The sequence below is a fragment of the Tetrao urogallus genome, assembly GCF_951394365.1.
Source record: "Tetrao urogallus genome assembly, chromosome: 6".
In the NCBI taxonomy this organism is placed as follows: Eukaryota; Metazoa; Chordata; class Aves; order Galliformes; family Phasianidae; genus Tetrao; species Tetrao urogallus.
The window spans coordinates 39610589-39628182 of record NC_136819.1 but is presented as its reverse complement, the minus strand read 5'-3'; the positions used below and the strand labels follow the sequence as shown (position 1 = coordinate 39628182).

The following is a 17594-nucleotide window of genomic DNA, read 5'->3' as shown; positions in this document are numbered from 1 at the left end:
ACCTTTAAAGCACAGCCCTCTTCCCATAAGAAAAGGGTGCCTGAAGAGGAGAAAGAATGCAATACATGAAATACCTAGAAGTGATTAAATTAGATTGACTAGGAACTCAGAAAAGATAACAACCATGGGATTATGCTGTCAATTTAAAAAAAAAAAAAAAAACAAAAAAAAAACCAATTGCTACAACTGTCATAGCACTACATCCAACCTATAGAGTGGCTGCAGTGGCACTAAATCATCACCAGTAGTAAAGCACAGTTCTAATTTTAAAAGGCCTGTGTTGGGAAAAGAAAAAAAACCCGCCTGTTACTCAGCAGATCTGATCCCCTCTGGGTATCAGTCAGAGTTGCTATCTTCAATGAAATATATATAAATGTCTCCAGCTTTTTTTTTTTTTTCTCCTCTAGTTAAGAGCACACAGCTCCACACCAAGAAAGGAAGCTGCATCAGCTAGCATCCCAACAGTGACACCACTATGGAGACTGAGCTGGTGCCTCTTCAGATTCATGTACAAACAGTAGACTTGCTAAACTGCAATTAGAAGGTCAGATCCCTCCTCATAGCCACTCCTCTGCTTTCACACTGGAAACAGCTGGTGTGTGTAGTTGCCAATTGAAGCAGAATTTGGAAAAAAAACACTGATGTGGGTGCCACAGGAAGTGGCATTTGGTCTGCTGAATCTTTATGGATGGTATGAACACAAGAAACAGTGAGAACTTGCATTAACTTTCAGGGTGACACTTAAAAATAGCACAAGGTAGCAGTTTAAAGAAACTAAAAAGTATGAATATTATGGCATCACATTGAGATTAGCAAAAGGACAGCCCAAGTGTACCTGTATGATGTTTAGTCACTACCCAGAGCAGATTACTTTTGCTCCCACATTAGGCAGAAGGAATTACCCTCAGCAGTACCAGAGGCAATTGACTTTAGTGTATGCAGTATCACAACAAAAAGCACTGCATGCGTTCACCCTGCACTTGGCTATGGCTCACCTAGGTTGTGAAGGGAATGAAGTTGAGACCATCTTAACGTGCATCTATATATTCAACATTTTGCCCTTTCCATTGCCCAGTTGAGTTTTACCTCTCACCTAGGAGATGAATGAGCATCCACAAGGCAGGGTTGCCACATTTGTAAATATCAAATATAAGAAACAAAAGTAAAAAATTCAGTAAAACTGATGGATGTCTTGTTTCATTATAATTTTAATAAAATGAAGTGCCCAATCCCACTGTAGACTCACTGTCAGCCATTACTCTACTTATGAGGAACTGGGTACAACATGAAATAGTATCAGTGCACAAGAAGCTGGCACACATTCAACAAGAAAAGGAGCAGAAAGACTTCATTTCTTCATTTTCAGGTTATCTATTCTATCCAGGACCAAAATGTTTGGTCAATAGTCATTGAGAGCAGTTCAAACTGGGGCATTCTAAAACAGATCTTTTCTTCATTGCCTGTGGAAAAATATCACCATCCTTACTTCCCACTCTCCCAGAGAAGCAACTACATATAGCAAGAAACAGGTTTTATCCAGTAGAAATCTAAGACAGATCTTTATTACAAATAACTTTTGCAGGTAGCTGAAGAAGCGGGGTAAGAAAAGCTTGCTCCTTCATTATCTGGTTAGAACTCCTCAGTGGAGAATACTGCTAAACTGACCATACTTGTCACAATTTAAAAAACAAAACACCATCTAAGCATCCAGAGGCTTCAGTTTGAATCTCACATGAGCAAAAGTCAAGGTTTTCCTTTGCCAAAAGGAGAAGAATCTGTATAGGAGGCTAACGCTGGACAAGAAAAAAACAAAGATGATACTACAGTAGACACAGACAAGTCAAAACCAGCTACTTTTTAATGCTGACTAGAAGGTAAATAATAAACTCCAGACAAAAGGTCTATCATAAAGTCAATCAGTATGAGACCTGACAGAAAAAAATACATATATATGTATATATTGAAAAAGATTCTCAAATGAATCAGACCTTGCTGGCAAAACACAATCACTGTGAATAAGACCCAAAGACAAAATTTGAGTGACAAAAAGGACCACAGAGAATTAAGCACTGCATAAGATGGTTGTGAAGCAAGCAATGAAAGCATTATTTATGGATTACTAGCATCTGATATCTATTAGTTCTTACTAAATTTGCATACTTCACCTGGAAATCCCATAAAAAAAAAAAGGATGAAGTTAAAATGAAACATGGAATTGATTTCAGAAAGCATGTTAGCATGGAAAATGTGATAGATATTGTCTTGGTTTTGTCTCTAGAAATAAGCACAGCTTCTATCTTCTCCTACTAGGGAGATCATGGCACAAAGCGGGGCTGTACCACTGAGGATTTGATCCTTTAGAAGGAAGGGAGAGAGTGCTGTATAAACAGTTAGCGTTGATAAACTCAAGAGAGAGGATGTTGGTCCCAATTAGATTTTGCTAAGTCACTGCTGCCTAAGAACTTGAATGAGACTTCAAACAAGGCAAAGCTGATGATACGAACAGGATTCCCCCAGGAGGCTTCTTTAAATCTACATTATGCCTGTTCTAGAGCATAAGACAGACTCATTTTTAATTGTGTGCCCATCAGCACGTGATTTACTAACATCCTGTAGTAGGCAGTCAATTATGAGATATAATCTAACTGCCTCTTTGACAGATAACAAGTCCACATGAATTACTGTCCGGACTACACATAAGATGGGTGAACTTCTAAACACAGCCACGAGCCATTCAGTTATTTCCAACTCCTACTCTCTTGGGCTTGAACAACACAGACCTTATGTCCTTCACAACAGGAACCCTTAGAGAACATGAAGTAGTTCAAATAATGACTTGGTGCCTCATTCTAAAACCCATCAAATTCACAAGTCTATCACTGCTGCTGGACCGAGATCCTACTGATTCAATACCAATCATGAAGACCTCCCCTCCATATGGCAATGCCTTACCTCATGCTTATTTTGGCACATAATATTGGAAAACCAAAAGCTCAATTAAAGTAAGCTTGGAAACACACTATTTCTAGTTTTGCATATCCCTCATTTCCAGCAAAGCACATCTTGGTTTACAGAAAAATACATGATCCTAACAGTTATATGGAAGCTGCTAGATTTTACTATTCAGTTGCTTGAAAGAAGAAGAAATCTCTGTTGGCCTATTAATCTGTCATAACGAGACTCTTCATAATTAATTTGTCCCTAACAGTTGCTTTGTAATGATAGCAAGAGAATATTTCAGGAATGGCAATTACCTGTGGTGTCAAAATGATGAGGAAAACAAATGTTCAACCATCAACAAAATGCAGGGCCTTTTCCACTCCCATCTGATGGTGGGTGACAGCATTGCACATCAGAATTACAGTGTGGTTAATTACTAGGTAGGCTGCAATTGAGAATTCATTCCCCTTCTTGAGATGAAATTTCTTGAGCATTCTTGAGCAATGTGGGTAGGAGGAGGGGCATCTGTTACTGGGATGGTGGTTGTGTGACTTATCTACACATTATTTCTTTAATTAACTACACATATGTCCAACAATTATAAGCAGTGAACATTTTTTTGAGATATTTTAAGCAACCTTCCTTCATTAGCTGCACATATGCCCCCACCATTTAATGGATTTTGCAAAAGGACTGAGCCTTTTTTGTTGTTGTTGCTTTATTTGCATTTAATATTTTTCAACTAGAAGCCATATGCCCGTATTAGTCTTTCATAACTAATATGCAGTATAATGGCTTCTGTAGGCTGTTTGTAATTGGAAGAGTTTCTCATGCCATGAGTTCATCAGATTTCAGCAAACTATGGAACCTGACACTGAACTTTTTCAGGAGTGAAAGTTCCAGGAAAGAAAGTAAGGCACAGCTGCTTGTGACTCCAGGTGAGGACCAAGCTCAGGCACTGCTCAGAACACTACTCCAGAAGGGAACCGGGAAGGGGAGACCTCTTGGCTCAGCTGCCATTGACAGAAACATGCGAAGTCGCAGCATATGAGACCTGACTGGGCCTGGCAATGAAACCAACCTGGGCTTGGGTCTCAATTTTCTCTGAAAATTAATTATGTGGCGAACCTTTGCCCTGTGAGCAACCAATGAGTGCAGCACTGGGTGAAGTAAGTCTGTATCCCATCTGCCAGGAGGCAGAGAGCAAGGAAGGTGGCAGCCAGTGCTGGAGCATTAGTAGTGGGAGGTAAGAGCAGAGCTGCAGCAGGCTGGAAGTGAAGCAAGAAAACAGGAAGTGAATCCAGGCCAGGTACTAACCTGCCCCTAATCTGTGGCCTCTGGGGCCAACAGAGATGTAGGGAAGCTACAGTGAATCAACGACCTGCCAGTCAGGAGCAGGTATAGCACTTGGGACCCTTTCACAGTCTTCAGGCTGCAGACATGTCATCTTCAAGTAAGCAGCTCAGCACAAGCACCAGCACAATGCAAGGAAAGCAAGGTCCCTGCTAACAGCCCTGCTGTTGCTAACTCTTTACCACATAGAAACCATCACTGGCAGTGAACATTCAGACTACAGTAGCAAAACCTCAACTTACTTCAAGAAATAAAAGTAAGGAAGAGATACAGAACAGGCACTACCAGGGCATTTCAGAGATGAAAAACCTCCTGCTGGGTTCTGGAAATGCCCAGCTGTGCTGCCTAATTGTGAATACAATGGAAAGGGCTCCAGGGAAGAAACTGCATCTTCCCTTCTTCATGCAACAATTCTACAATAAACAAGTGGGAGTGCAAAGCCTGCTGCCCTTTAGCAAAGCTAAAAAAAATAAACAAAACACCTGTGTTCAGAGCAGCCCTATGATAACAAACTGGCTGCACAGAGTTCACAGGCTACTCAAAACCAGCACATTTTCAAATAAACTGCAGGGGCAGTAAAGACATTTTAGGATCTGGTTTGTTGTTGCCTTTTCGTTGTTGTGTGGGTTTTTGTTTTGGTTTTTTTAAAACCAATTCCGCTACTAATCTTTCCAGTGAATTTTCCTCTAAATTCAGCAAAGCTGGCAAGCCAGTAAACAAATCCAGGCTTAGCAGGAGGTATTCCATAAAGCACTGTGCATGTGTGTTTACGTATAGGCTCACACGCAAATTCATTGTTAAAGTGTAGCTAGGAACAGAGTTGAGGCTGTATAAAGACGACCCCTGTCACTATGTTTATCTGCTCCCTGTGGGCCCCTTGCAAGTCACATCAGCTCAGTACACTGACAAAAAACAAGTTGTTACTGGTGTCAGACTTGCCAAAATGATGCTGCTGCAGAGGAAGGAGCAGCAAGCTATTCTGAATGGTGCACCATCAGCAGAATTTGCAGTCGCTAAAACTGGACTCTCTCAAGAAAAAAGCGGGGAGGGGGGAGAAGCCTCAAACCAATTCCATGAGACCAAAAGTAGGCTTAACTAGGCCAGATGTCAAGATTCACTCCACCAGAGACATCTTGGATTCTGCCTTGGAAGTGGCTTTTTCAACACGAATAAACCCTGGACATAGGCACATACCTACAGGCAGATAGATACGCTCGTCCAGATGCACTAAAATGCAGACATGTACTCACATCAGCAGATTTTTCTAGGCAGGGCATCTGAACACCCCAGTCAATAAATGAAGGGGTTGCTTTCGAACCCAGTACTGAACTCTACATTTCATTTTGTTTCTAGACTACATCAGCAGCTGTTCCAACTCAAAGACACACTGCTCCCTTTTTTCTAGTCCACAAGTCTTCCCCAGCCTCACAGACTCCTGCCTGGCCCTGAGACACTGGATGTAGGAACACAAAAGAGTTCCCAACAGAGGCACTGTAACCTCAAGAGTGCAAACTGGGTAGCCCTCACACATGCAAAAGGATTAGCCTGAAACCCACTAAGATGCTTTCAACATTGCTAAAAGCTTCAGGGAATTGTTTGCAAGACATCAACCAGCACTCACTTAAGTGACTAAAGACACTGGCTTGACAGGTAAGATAATTGTGTGCTACCCTTCAGCACATTCTTTTATCAGATACATTTTGGGGATAGTGCTGTAAGGTCACTAAATTAGCATATCAAATCTACAGTTTTCATCCCTGCTCTGAAATTCCAACCTGTCCTGATATCTTCTGCATGCAACAACAGTCTTTCTACCTCTGTTTTTATATCACCATACTCTGTCCTCACATGACTGATTAGATACCTATTTCACCAGTCTCATCTACTCATATAACTCTCAAGCCGATTGTATTCCTATTTTTTTTTTTTTTTTAAATAGGTAAAGCACTGGTTATTGTTATCCCTTCTGATTTCACAGGTAACCTACAACAACCAAGTTGTTTCAGCTTCTGTCAATTCCCATGAAGGGCTGGACCTGGTGGTGTTCCAAGACCCCTTCTATCCTCGGCTGTATTATGATTCTATTAAGTTATATAAACTGATTAGTAGTTGAAAACTACCAAATCTTCACTAAGAAAACATCCCTACATAGGTACTGATCCAAACTCAGAACAGTCTTAAGTTACATACAGTAGCAACAATAAGAAATCTCACTTCCTTTTTGCTTCCTTCCCTCTTCAGTTCTCTAACAAATCCTGCATGCATATCTATTTGCACCATTCAAATCCAGGGTGAAAATCCAGGCAAACAAGTCAGTCTAAACCCTGAGCTCTTCAAAGCCAAAGCCATCTCTTTCCAAGTCTCCAACTTTGCACCACTGACTGTCTATTTCACACCAAGACTCAAGATGTAGTCTAAAACTAAATAAAACTATTTCTTCATGTTCCACTTGCTCCTCTCATGGTGCTCCTCATGATGCAAGCTCCTTGCAACCCACATCCTTCAAGAGTTTCCAATAGGTTCCTCTCCGCACCAGCTGAAATGTTCTTCAGATGTTCCTCTGGCTATTATGTGCACCCCAGCAACTATAAAAAAAGCAATGAGGTCCTCACGGATTCAAATACAAAGGGATAGCCCCACCTGGAGGAGAGAAGGCAGAACGTTCCCAAGCTCCACAGTTTCACTCCAGTTGGGGAGGTGCCTGAAAGACACATGACTACTTAGGCAATCCTTGCAGATCAGCTGCATACCTGATACTCAACACTCATGCTCCCTGTTAGGCATTTCAGGGATGAGAGTGCTGAGCCAGCAGGAAAAGTGCAATGATTTAGGTATCATTTCCCCTCACTTCTTCCTTCTCCTCCAGAAACACCACAGTGAGATGGCCTATTTCTCTAAATAAACCTATGCAGAGAATTGAAGGACTTCCTGCTTTGTAGGCACTCACCCTAAAATGGACCTTCCGCACTACAAAATTAAAACCTAGAGATGCTGTGACCATAACATTCAGCTGACTGTACTCTAGAAAATAGGAGAAGGAAAAGGAAGTGTCTCAAAATTTTAAGATCTATTTTACAGCTTGTGCTATGTGTTATGTGTTTCTGGTGCAAAGCTTCCATGCTTTACGTGTTGGCAAAAAGTTTGCTAGACAGGACACTTGGAAGTGGAGAGTCATCAAGGCAACAGCTGGTTCTGCTAGTAGCTTTTTTTAGGCTGCATTACTGTCCATCATTCCATTTAGATGAAGATAAATCCTTGGGAGAACAAGCACAGGGCAGCCTAACATTATCAGCTCAGGTACCACAGACAAGCTGTGGAGTTATTTATTCCCCCTTACTGGTTTCCCATTTAGCTCAGTGACAGAAGGTCACTACTACCTAACAGCTACTCCATGTCTCTTATGGAATTTCATTCTTCTCAGCCTTTCCAACTCAGTTTGAAGGCAAAGAGAACCACCAGCACATGCACCAACTGTGGTGGAGAACAAGCCCTGGTCCCCACACAGAGCCGTCAGTTTGCAGGATTGCCATGGAGGCCTCCCAGGCATCTCTCTGCAGGCACAGTCTAGATACAATGTGAAGAAACAATTTTAGTATATTTCTTCCTATAAAGACACACAGTATTACTAGATCATGGTGGAAGGCCACAGACACAGGCTATTTTGCTGGTCTGAGCTATCAGGAATTGTATGATATTAAAAAAACAGCCAAACATATGCAGGCACATTCATTTGTTTTCTTACCTGGGTGGTAGGGTCCCTCACTCAGGCAACATCACTCTAAGACTTTTTTTTTTTCCCCCAAAATACTCACCTCACCATGAGAAACAAACATGACATATGACCATAATAACTGAAGGAACAAGAAATACTATTCTGTTTAAACGATGGCACAAGGTCACAAGGTTACACCTTCAAAATATTTGTCCAGATACTGAAAGCCCAATAACCAAGAGCCTGAATGAGAACATCCACATTTTGTTCTCTACAGGAGGAAGTTAATTAACCTCCCCAAATGGCTTTTCCCTGACAAAGCAACTCTACTGCCAAAGTTAATTCAAGAATGGATTCTTACTGTCTCCAGAGACACCTTGACCAAAGATCCTCTCTCTCCTTGCTACCTCGTCTCTGTTAAAAAAAAAAAAATATATATATCTGTATCCACAATTGCAGCAGTAACTTCTGCCTTACATAGTAAAATGACAAAATAAATGCCCTGCTCAAGATTTTTAGCTATGATCACTAGTGCAGAAATTTGCAAGCTGAACAACCCACTGCAATCCTCTTACTCTGATGATGATAACTTTGAAGTCCACTGACACCAGTTCTTAAACAAACGTGTCATGAGATACCTCCTGACAGCAGGATCAACAGAAATTGAGGCTAGCAATATAGGAAGTGTCAAACAAGGTATCCAGGTGCTATGATGAGAGGAACAATAGAAATGTCAAATGTTAGGCTGACTCAGGACTGGGGAAACAACTGTTCAAGGAGGCAGGGGGATATCAAAGAAATGTAGCCCTTCACATAATAGAATTGTTTATTGAGAAAGGAATACATAAGAAACAATCCATCTGGGAAAGGGCACCATACCCTCATGATTCCTCTGATTCTCCGTACAACCAGAGGCAGGAACAGAAAGAAACGTCCAAGCTCATACGTGCAAAAATGGTTGGAACCATTTAATAAAAAAAGGCATGTACTGAAGAAAACTTGTACCTTCCCAAAATCTTTCTGACACTAGACTTACAGACATCCCACATCTTGAGTCTAACTCTGGCTACCACTGGCCCTGATATCAGTATCCTAGCAATATCTTCATATGCAGAAGAAGAACATGCCAGAAAAGAACTTTATCTCAGTACGTCTAGACATCAGCGATGAGGTGAAGGAAGCAATGTTACAGACATTGCTATGGTCTGACTTCTTGAGTAGATTCATCCCTGCTACAGAAAGCAGCAGCAATGGAAAAGTTAAGGCCTCTTTTCACTACTGCTGAAGAAGGTCTATGAGTGCCTTCAGAAAGGCGGCTCCTCACATCTTGTGGCTGCTAGGAAACACACAGACACACAAATGATAAAACCAACCCCAGGGACACACAGTGAAATTCCAGCTACTGCTTCTTGCCCTGTAGAAAGTAGCAAATACTTCACCAATCTACTGACCATAAAAAGATGCTTAGAACTGACTAGCTGAGAACATTAGCATCAAAGTGGCCCATGAGGGACAGAAAAATAGAGTAAGATTGAAGAGGTTTCCTTGGAGCTAAGCAGGAACCTGGCTAAAAGCCCTTGAGGAACCCACTTCCTTCTTAATCTGATTTGCATTTAATTGCTTCCTAATGACTATGCCCCTGTTTCACCCCAACAGGCTTAGGCACTGGTGGTGCGGCCACCAAAGCTTCTCATCTCCCATCTAAATTACCCTGTGGGTAATTTAGAGGCCCCAGTTTAATGGTTGACAGAGGATCTGAAGAGAGTTAAGTACTATTTGCATTCAAGCAGCACCCACCAGTATACTGAGCACCAGGACAAGCTACACCAAAAGTAGCCCTTTTTGATTCACAAGATATATCCCCATCTCAGACATGAATGCAGCTGCATGCATCCTAACTCCAGAAGGGGAGGCACAGTAGCTGCACCTGGACCTGCTGGTACTATACACAGTCCTAGTGTCACTAAACCCAAACTTCATAGAAACTCTGCTCTAAGCACAGCACAAAAAAAAAAAAATAGAAGCTGGAAATCAGTAACCAACTCATACACATGTTTAAAAGGAAAGTCCAAACTCAGTATATGGAGAGGAAGTTCACCTGGCTTCACTGGAAGGACAGAAAGGCAGAAGAATGCAATTCATGGCCAAGAGCACCAAAGATCTATCAAGAACAGAGGCAAGTACAAGTACAAAGCATCTGGATAACTATCCTTCACACAGAACACTTGGGAAGAGGATTCATGTTCTCTTAGTCTCATCCAGGGCCTAACCTTTAGAATCAACTTCTTAACTATCACCCTCTTCAGAGCTGGTTCTAGACCAACAAACTTTTTTTTAACATTTGCCAACAGGAGGACAGACCTTCACAGGTCAAAGAATTTTGCCAATTCACACTATGTCTGCATTTACTCTCTCCTCTCCATCTCCCCAGTCATTCCTCTTCACACAGCCAAAGGCTAGCGCTGGCCACACCACTCTGCCACAGACAGATGCTGACTCAGCTAGTCTTGGCTGCCTCACAAGGAGAGCACAGCTCTGAGCAGCACCAGCAAACAGGGCCTGGACTGGCTGCAAAGGTATGAATTGACAAACCACTGAAGCCTGCACGACAGAGGTTAATGAAGTCATGGACACATACAGCAAAAGGTCAGGAATTTGCAAGGGCTGCTACAAAAAGCTGCCAAATAACAAGTTGTCCACAGTACTGATGACTCCATAACTTGGTTGTTGCCCAAGAAAGCTACAAGCAGTCCTTCTGCAAACCAGGCTTCAAAGGCAAACAGCAGAAACATGGGCAGGTGGAAAGCAAAACTCAGGAGTCCAACAAGCCCATCCCTAGTTTATGTCAGGGTATCAGTGCCACTCACTTAGGATGAAGCTCTGTAACAGAACTGCTTAACATCTTTACATAGGAGAGGATGGGAACAAGCCTAGAGAAACTGCTCTGTAAACTATCCTAAATACTCTTTAAGACCATGCTGTTGGTGTCAATTTTCTGCCAGAAGAACCCAAAGCATGCTTAAGTCCAAATGCCATTGATTTCTAATTTTGGATGAGGTCTGAACCAGTATGGCTGACACACACCTTGGTATGATGCAGGAAATGGAGCCCAATGCTCAACCACAAGGCCTACTGCTGTGTCCAGCTTTAGAGCTCCTCTGGTCTGAGAGTCCCTGGAGAGCACTACCTCATGTATTTCAACCACATCAGTTGCCTACATTTTGTACATACTAAGAAGAAAAAAGTTAAATATCTTATTTTAAAAGTATTGCACAGACTTGTCTAATTTGGCATAGACCACATTTCTCACTCCAACTCAGCCCTGAGCTTGAATAGAAGAGAGACAGTGGCTACACCATACAAACAGAAGTAAAACTTAGCAGCAGTCACAGAACAAGATATTGTATAGCTGCAGGATAGAGTGAAAGGTGCAGCACAGATCTCAGAGGAGCAACAGGGATTCTTGTATTTCTCACTAGAAATGCATTTTCTATTCACGTTAGTTAGCTATATCAAAACACAACAAAATAGAGTCTTACAGTGAAATGTATCATTGCCCAATTACCTCCGATTTCTTGAAAGACTGAAAGGCCTAATTCATCCTTATTATTTCCTGTCCAAAACTCTGCTTTTACTTAAAAGTCTCAGCCATCAAGCATTACATGCTTGGATAAACAGTATAAGAAACCGCTGCCAGACCATTCTCTGCTCCTGACCTCCACACAACCACTCCAGACAGCAGGGATCTGGTAGCAGGGCCCAAACACATCTTACCCCATACAATAGGAACTTGAATCTCCAACAGGCATAAGCAAGCAGCGGTTGCATGTGCCTCCTCTTGACAAAGGAACTTCTCCATTCAGCAATGCAGGTATTGCCCGATTCTTATCCAGAATGCTCCACAGTTTGCCTCTGCAGTTATCAACAGTTTGGTAGAAGTTACGTTGAATCATTAAGCTGACAGCTTGATAGCTTGTTTTATGGTAATGGCTTTGGCAACACACCTGTGCCTCAAAGAGCTTCCGAGGAACACAACCAGTAGTATAACCTACCTGTGATTTGAGGAAGTCATATTCCTCTGATCCATATGGGACATTGCGAAGGGAGGTGAGGTAGTCATAGGTGATAACTGCCGTCTGCAAACAAAAACAGAAAAGTTGATCAAGCTCTGCAGTTATCTTGGACTGAAAAACAACAAACCATCTAGGAGGTTTAGGAGGATGTATGTAGTTCAGGCTACAAAGTTTAAGCTCTACAGTAGAGTTCACGGTAATAAACTGTAGAAACAAAAAAAAGCATTAAACATTTAGAGAAAGCAGTGCAGGGATCTCAGTGGCATGCAGCTATTAAAAATAGCCAATGCTTGGCATTTCTATACTATCTTCCTTTTGAGAAGCTCTAAGCACTTTCATAATCTCTGCACTGCACCTTGCACCGTGAGCTCAGATTTTAGCCAGCCATCTGGTGTCTCCACAATAAGGTCTGCGGCTAGTAATGCTACAGAAGCCCTGTTTGTGCCCCACCTATTATCCTATTCCTGATCTTCACACCTCCAGCTTGTCTAACTGCACACTGGTACATAGGGAGCTCGGTCTAGAAAGAAGGCTCAGCAGGGAAACAGAGTGGCTCAACACAGGCTCACTGATAACCACAGGCAGTAGTACTGGCAGGGATACTCAACTTCATGAAGGACTAGAGAGCAAAAGGGTTAGATACCCAATTACAAAAGTACAATATGGAGAACCAGCTAAAGCTTATTAGCTAGACATAGCCACAGACAATAAAATGAGATTTCTAAATGCCTTAATTTCTGAAAATGAATATTGGGTATTTCACAGTTTTAACCTTTGACTGAAGTTCCTCTCTTTCCACAGTCAGGCCAGCAAATGGAACATAAAAACACAGCTCATGCCCTCAAAATTTACTTGGAGGGAGAGAAAGGAATGTCACTTAAACTTTAAGATCCTTGCCATAAAGAACCATTCGCATGAAACAGATCTAAAGCTTTCCTAAAACCTCCCTAGCAAAGGGGTGGCATCTCCACTGTCTGTGGAATGGGATTCCTGGCCTTCTTTCACTGCACATGTGCTTAGGAAAGGCACAGATGAAACACCTGAAGCACAATCAGAGGATCAGAAGAGTCAGGCAGAAAGGGAGATTCTATCTGTTTCAAAACAAAGTGACTAAAGTCAACAAAGCAACAGTCAAAGGCTCAGAGATGCATCCATGAGGAAATCCAGCTAGGAATGAGATATAAATAGATGTATTTTTTCCTTGTGGAGTTTAGGTTTCCTGTTTTCCAGACTACAAACTGAGCAAACCAAATTTTTTTTCTGGTTTTTCAGGCTCTCTTGCCCCTGATGAATTCATAAGGTGCACAGCTACACAGACACACACTCAAAAGAAAAATTTTTCAAAGTATCTTTCCAACCTCAAGCAACAACTGTGAAGTGAAAGGATGTTCAAATCAGTCTTGCATGAATGCTTGAGTTGGTTTGTATTTTATCTCTAGTCTGTGAGGGTAATTATCACCTCCAACTTGAAGAGAAGCAGCTAACAGATTGGCCTGTATTACTGAGGACAAGGGAATTAATTAAGTATTTGCTAATTACATCATAATCTTAAACACTAAATTAGTATTACGATGATCCTGATAGGCAACACTGACATTGCCAAATCCCTGTTACTGTGTGAGAAATATTCCAGCTACAGCGCAGTGCTCATTTCACATACTCAAAACAACTTGAGCTACCCTCAAAGAAATATGGCAAATGCGCAACGCTCCGCCAGGTTTCTGACTTTATCAGAACACAGAAAACTCTGAAACATGATGCTGTCCAGCCTACCAAATTCATTCTCAACCAAGAATAGTTCACATTACAGAGTGAGACTGAATCTCAGAGACATAAAAAGACCTACAAGATCAACTGGCCCCTCCCTTCTCCAGTGCCAGATTACTTTCTTTAACTGATGTATCCAGTGCAGTGCTCAATGTCCCAAAGGCTTGGCCTTCCTTTTGATTCTACTGACCCTCAATTCCTTATGCTCTTCCCACCACTCCTAAAACCATCCTCAGATCTCACCGAATCATGGTACAATGTTCCCTCAGTTGTATGTATATGTTTCCACATATAAACAAAAGCCAGTTCTCTCAGCAACTGGGAACTTCATCAACTTTCTGAGGAAGATCAGCAAAGGACTACAAAACCACTATGCGTGAAGTACAAGCAGATTCAAATCCTTCTAATCCATCTCAAATGAAATTTGTCTGAAGTTTTATAGTTCTAACCCAGCTTTCCTAACCACATATCCTTTCTCCTAGAATTTTTTTTTTTTTTGTTACACTATACCTTATCTTAGATTCTTGTATCTGCTGCTGCAAAACTCACTTCTTAATTATCAGGGAGGTTGCTATCCCCATCTACTTTGCCCTTATGAGATCCCATCTGGAGCTCTGTGTCCAAGTCTGGGGCCTCCACCTCAAGAATGATGCAGAGTTGTTTCAGTAGGTCCACAGGAAGCCATAAAAATACAGAGGAGGCTGCAGCACCTCTTTGATGAGAAAAGACTAAGAGCTGAGCTTGTTGAGTTTGGAGAAGGCTCCAGGAAGATCTCGCTGAAGCTTTACAGTACTCGAGGAAAGCCTATACGTAAGGAAGGACTTTTTATAATATCTGACAGTGACAAGACCAGGGGGAATGGCTCAAAACTACTAGAAGGGAGATTTAGGTTAGCTGTGAGGAAAAAATTCCTTACTCAGAGGCCGGTGTGAATGCCCCATCCCTGGAGGGATTCAAGGCCAGGCTGGATGGAGCCCTTGGCAGCCTGATCTAGTGGCTGACGACCCTGACCACAGCAGGAATCTGGAACTGGATGGTTCTTAAGGCCCCTTCCAACCTAAGCTATTCTATTATTCTATGAATTACAGCCTTTCAAATAGAGCCTGCTTTTGGTTGGATATGCTCCAACAATTAAGAAACCTGGCCAGACCTAGATCAGAGGATATGCAGGTTAGGTCCACATAGATTCCACCAGTATCCAAAGTCGCTTGCTACAGAACCTCAGTTTTCATTTACAAAATGAGCAAGGCCAGGAAATGAACATGAATAATTACTCTGTGTATAATCAAAGAATATTAGAATGTTATAATCACAAAATAAACAAGAGTTAGGCAAAGCAGACTACGATTAAAAAAAAAAGAGAATAAATAGAAGGCTTACCCCTATACTGGGCTCACCCACAAAACACCAGCAGAGGCAATCTCCAGAAGAGATCTTTCTCTAGTGGCAGTCAGCTCTTAAATAGGTCTAGGAGGGGTGCAGCCAGGCTCCACCCCTTCCTGCAGCACAGCTGAATTGCCTTCACCTGTGGCTGACTCACGGCTCGCCTCAGGTGATCAATCAGAGATTCAAGCCATGAGCCAGCAGTTCCCATATACTCTGGTAGATTCAGCCTCTTTGTGGTCCAGAAATCAGACCAGTCTGCACTGTTCAGATTAGAGCAGATCCCTGACTTTCCAAGTGAGGATCAGATCTCAAAGTAGAAAGGTAGAGATCACTGATGCAGCAGAAATGAAGAATCTCTCGAGACAAATCTGACCATATACAGTCCCATATATTAAAGCAACAGGATTCCAAAAGAAACAGAAAATTCTTGTTTGAACAATATACAGACACACAGACATAAACACATTCTGCCACCAGAGCATTGACAGTACTTTGGGGAGGTCACTTCTAGCAGCAATGGATGCAGAACCCTCAAATGGATTTAAAAGCAAGGCCAGCAAAGGGCCACAACTTGTAACTTTACTGAAAGCATGCAATGTGAAAGTCAGGAACGTTTTTAGGTTTGGCAGCATTTAAACTAAAAACAAAAAACATCAGACAGTGTCAACAGCACTGTGTCAACAACTTGAGGAGCTCCCAGCTGACCTGTTGACACCTGGGAGCTAGTTAGCAACTGAAAGAGAGGGTCTGTACAGAATCACAAGTATTTGTGAACTCCAAATCTCTGAAACCCCTCTAGGAATCTTTCTGTACTATGAAACTTACTGTGGCAATGGCTCGGCCCACACGAACAACTCCAAAATCATTGGGATCCATGAACTTGTTGCCATACAGATAGATGCCAGAAGCAGCTGCTGCCAGCGAGGCAAGTTTCAAGGCCCTTCTTGCCATGACTGGTGAACCCTGCTGAGACACAAAACAGCAACAGTTACATCAGAGAAAAACATAGTAATGCCTGCAGGGATCTGATGGTCCAAGTTTTAATTGCTCCTTTGCTAATGATGTGCTGCTAGCACTGCCCCTAGCTAAGAGCTCGTGCAACTATACAGCAGCCAAGTGCAAGCTGCTCTGCTCTAACTTCATTATTTTTTCTAACTCTACAGTGCCTACAGACCACTAACCCAGAAGTGGTCTAGACTTTGTATATCCACCACAAAAAGATTTATTCGTGGTCCCAAACATTTTACAACAAGAAACAACAGGTGGACAGAGAAAAGGCAGCATATGCTCATCGTAAGTCGGTTCTTTATTACAGGAATAGGCTGCCTCCCTATTGCAAATGTTTTGAAGGTATGACAGCATAGTGAAATTATAAGGGTGTACTAGAAGAATTTAAAAAGCAGAGTTTAAAGAAAGTTCTAACAATATTAAGAGAGCCCAAAGCTGATTGGAAACTGCTAGGCTGCTTGTGAAAGCTCCTCAGTATTGATGAACACTGGAAAGAAGACGCGATGCATCCCTGCTGGTGGCTCCAGATAGCTGCATCCAAAACAGGGGATGGGGTCCTGATCAGTCACCAAGTGAGTGAAACTTGCTTTCTCATCAGCTCATCCAAAGGCCAGGCTAGGAATGCACTGGCAGAACAGACAGATGCACGTACCAACAGCCCAGGCCTGGCTCAACAGCCAACCAGGGTGGGCCTCGGGTGCATCACTTTTTTCCTCACCCCTCTTCCTCTGGCAGATGTGGGCAGAGATAAAGTTGTCAACCACACTAACCACTTTGCAGCACTGTATTCCTTACTTACGGTGTGCAAGGCAGTGTAAGCATGTTGTTCATTAAAAATATTACATTTTTTTGTCTCATTCTGTCACTTTATAGGATTTAAACCTGAGAGAAAAACTATGGATCGGCGGTATTTTCCTCTCCTTCCTCTTATTAGTCAGACAGAAAACACAACTGAGCGGTCTTTCTGCTTACACCATGAATCAAGCAGCACGGATGGCTGCCTCACTCTGCAAGCTCTCAAGAGAACCTTTGACAGAGTGCAGGATTTTTACCCCGTGGAGAAGGACCGCGCTAATCGCCTTCATTTCAGAAAGTTTCCCGCTTCTCACTGTGCCCCTTTAGCAGGGTCACCGGCTCGTGCCTTTTCTCTCAGAAGCCTAGTAACCAAAACACGCATGCAGCGACACGGGTCGCTATTTCCAAAAGAACATCCGCTCGCGTCCTACAGGCCCACAACCAACCCCGAGCTGCCGGGCCAGGCACTGAGGGGGCCCGGCGGGCGACCGAGCGGGAGGAGCTCCGCCGAGGGGCGCGGAGAACGGCCCCGCCGCTCCTCCCGCTCGGCCGCCCGCAGC

General features: G+C 42.5%; 1 protein-coding gene across 1 annotated transcript in view; it reads right to left on the bottom strand.

The window, feature by feature from the left end:
• The window catches only part of ADCK1 (aarF domain containing kinase 1), a gene marked incomplete at both ends in the record, with an annotated part of 72911 nt that extends 56729 nt beyond the window's left edge, over positions 1-16182 (bottom strand). Inside the window, 4 exon segments of the mRNA XM_079536810.1 lie at positions 6934-6987; positions 6989-6994; positions 12058-12141; positions 16057-16182. Coding sequence (XP_079392936.1) covers positions 6934-6987; positions 6989-6994; positions 12058-12141; positions 16057-16182 — 270 coding nt within the window.
• Positions 16183-17594: the final 1412 nt, after the last annotated feature.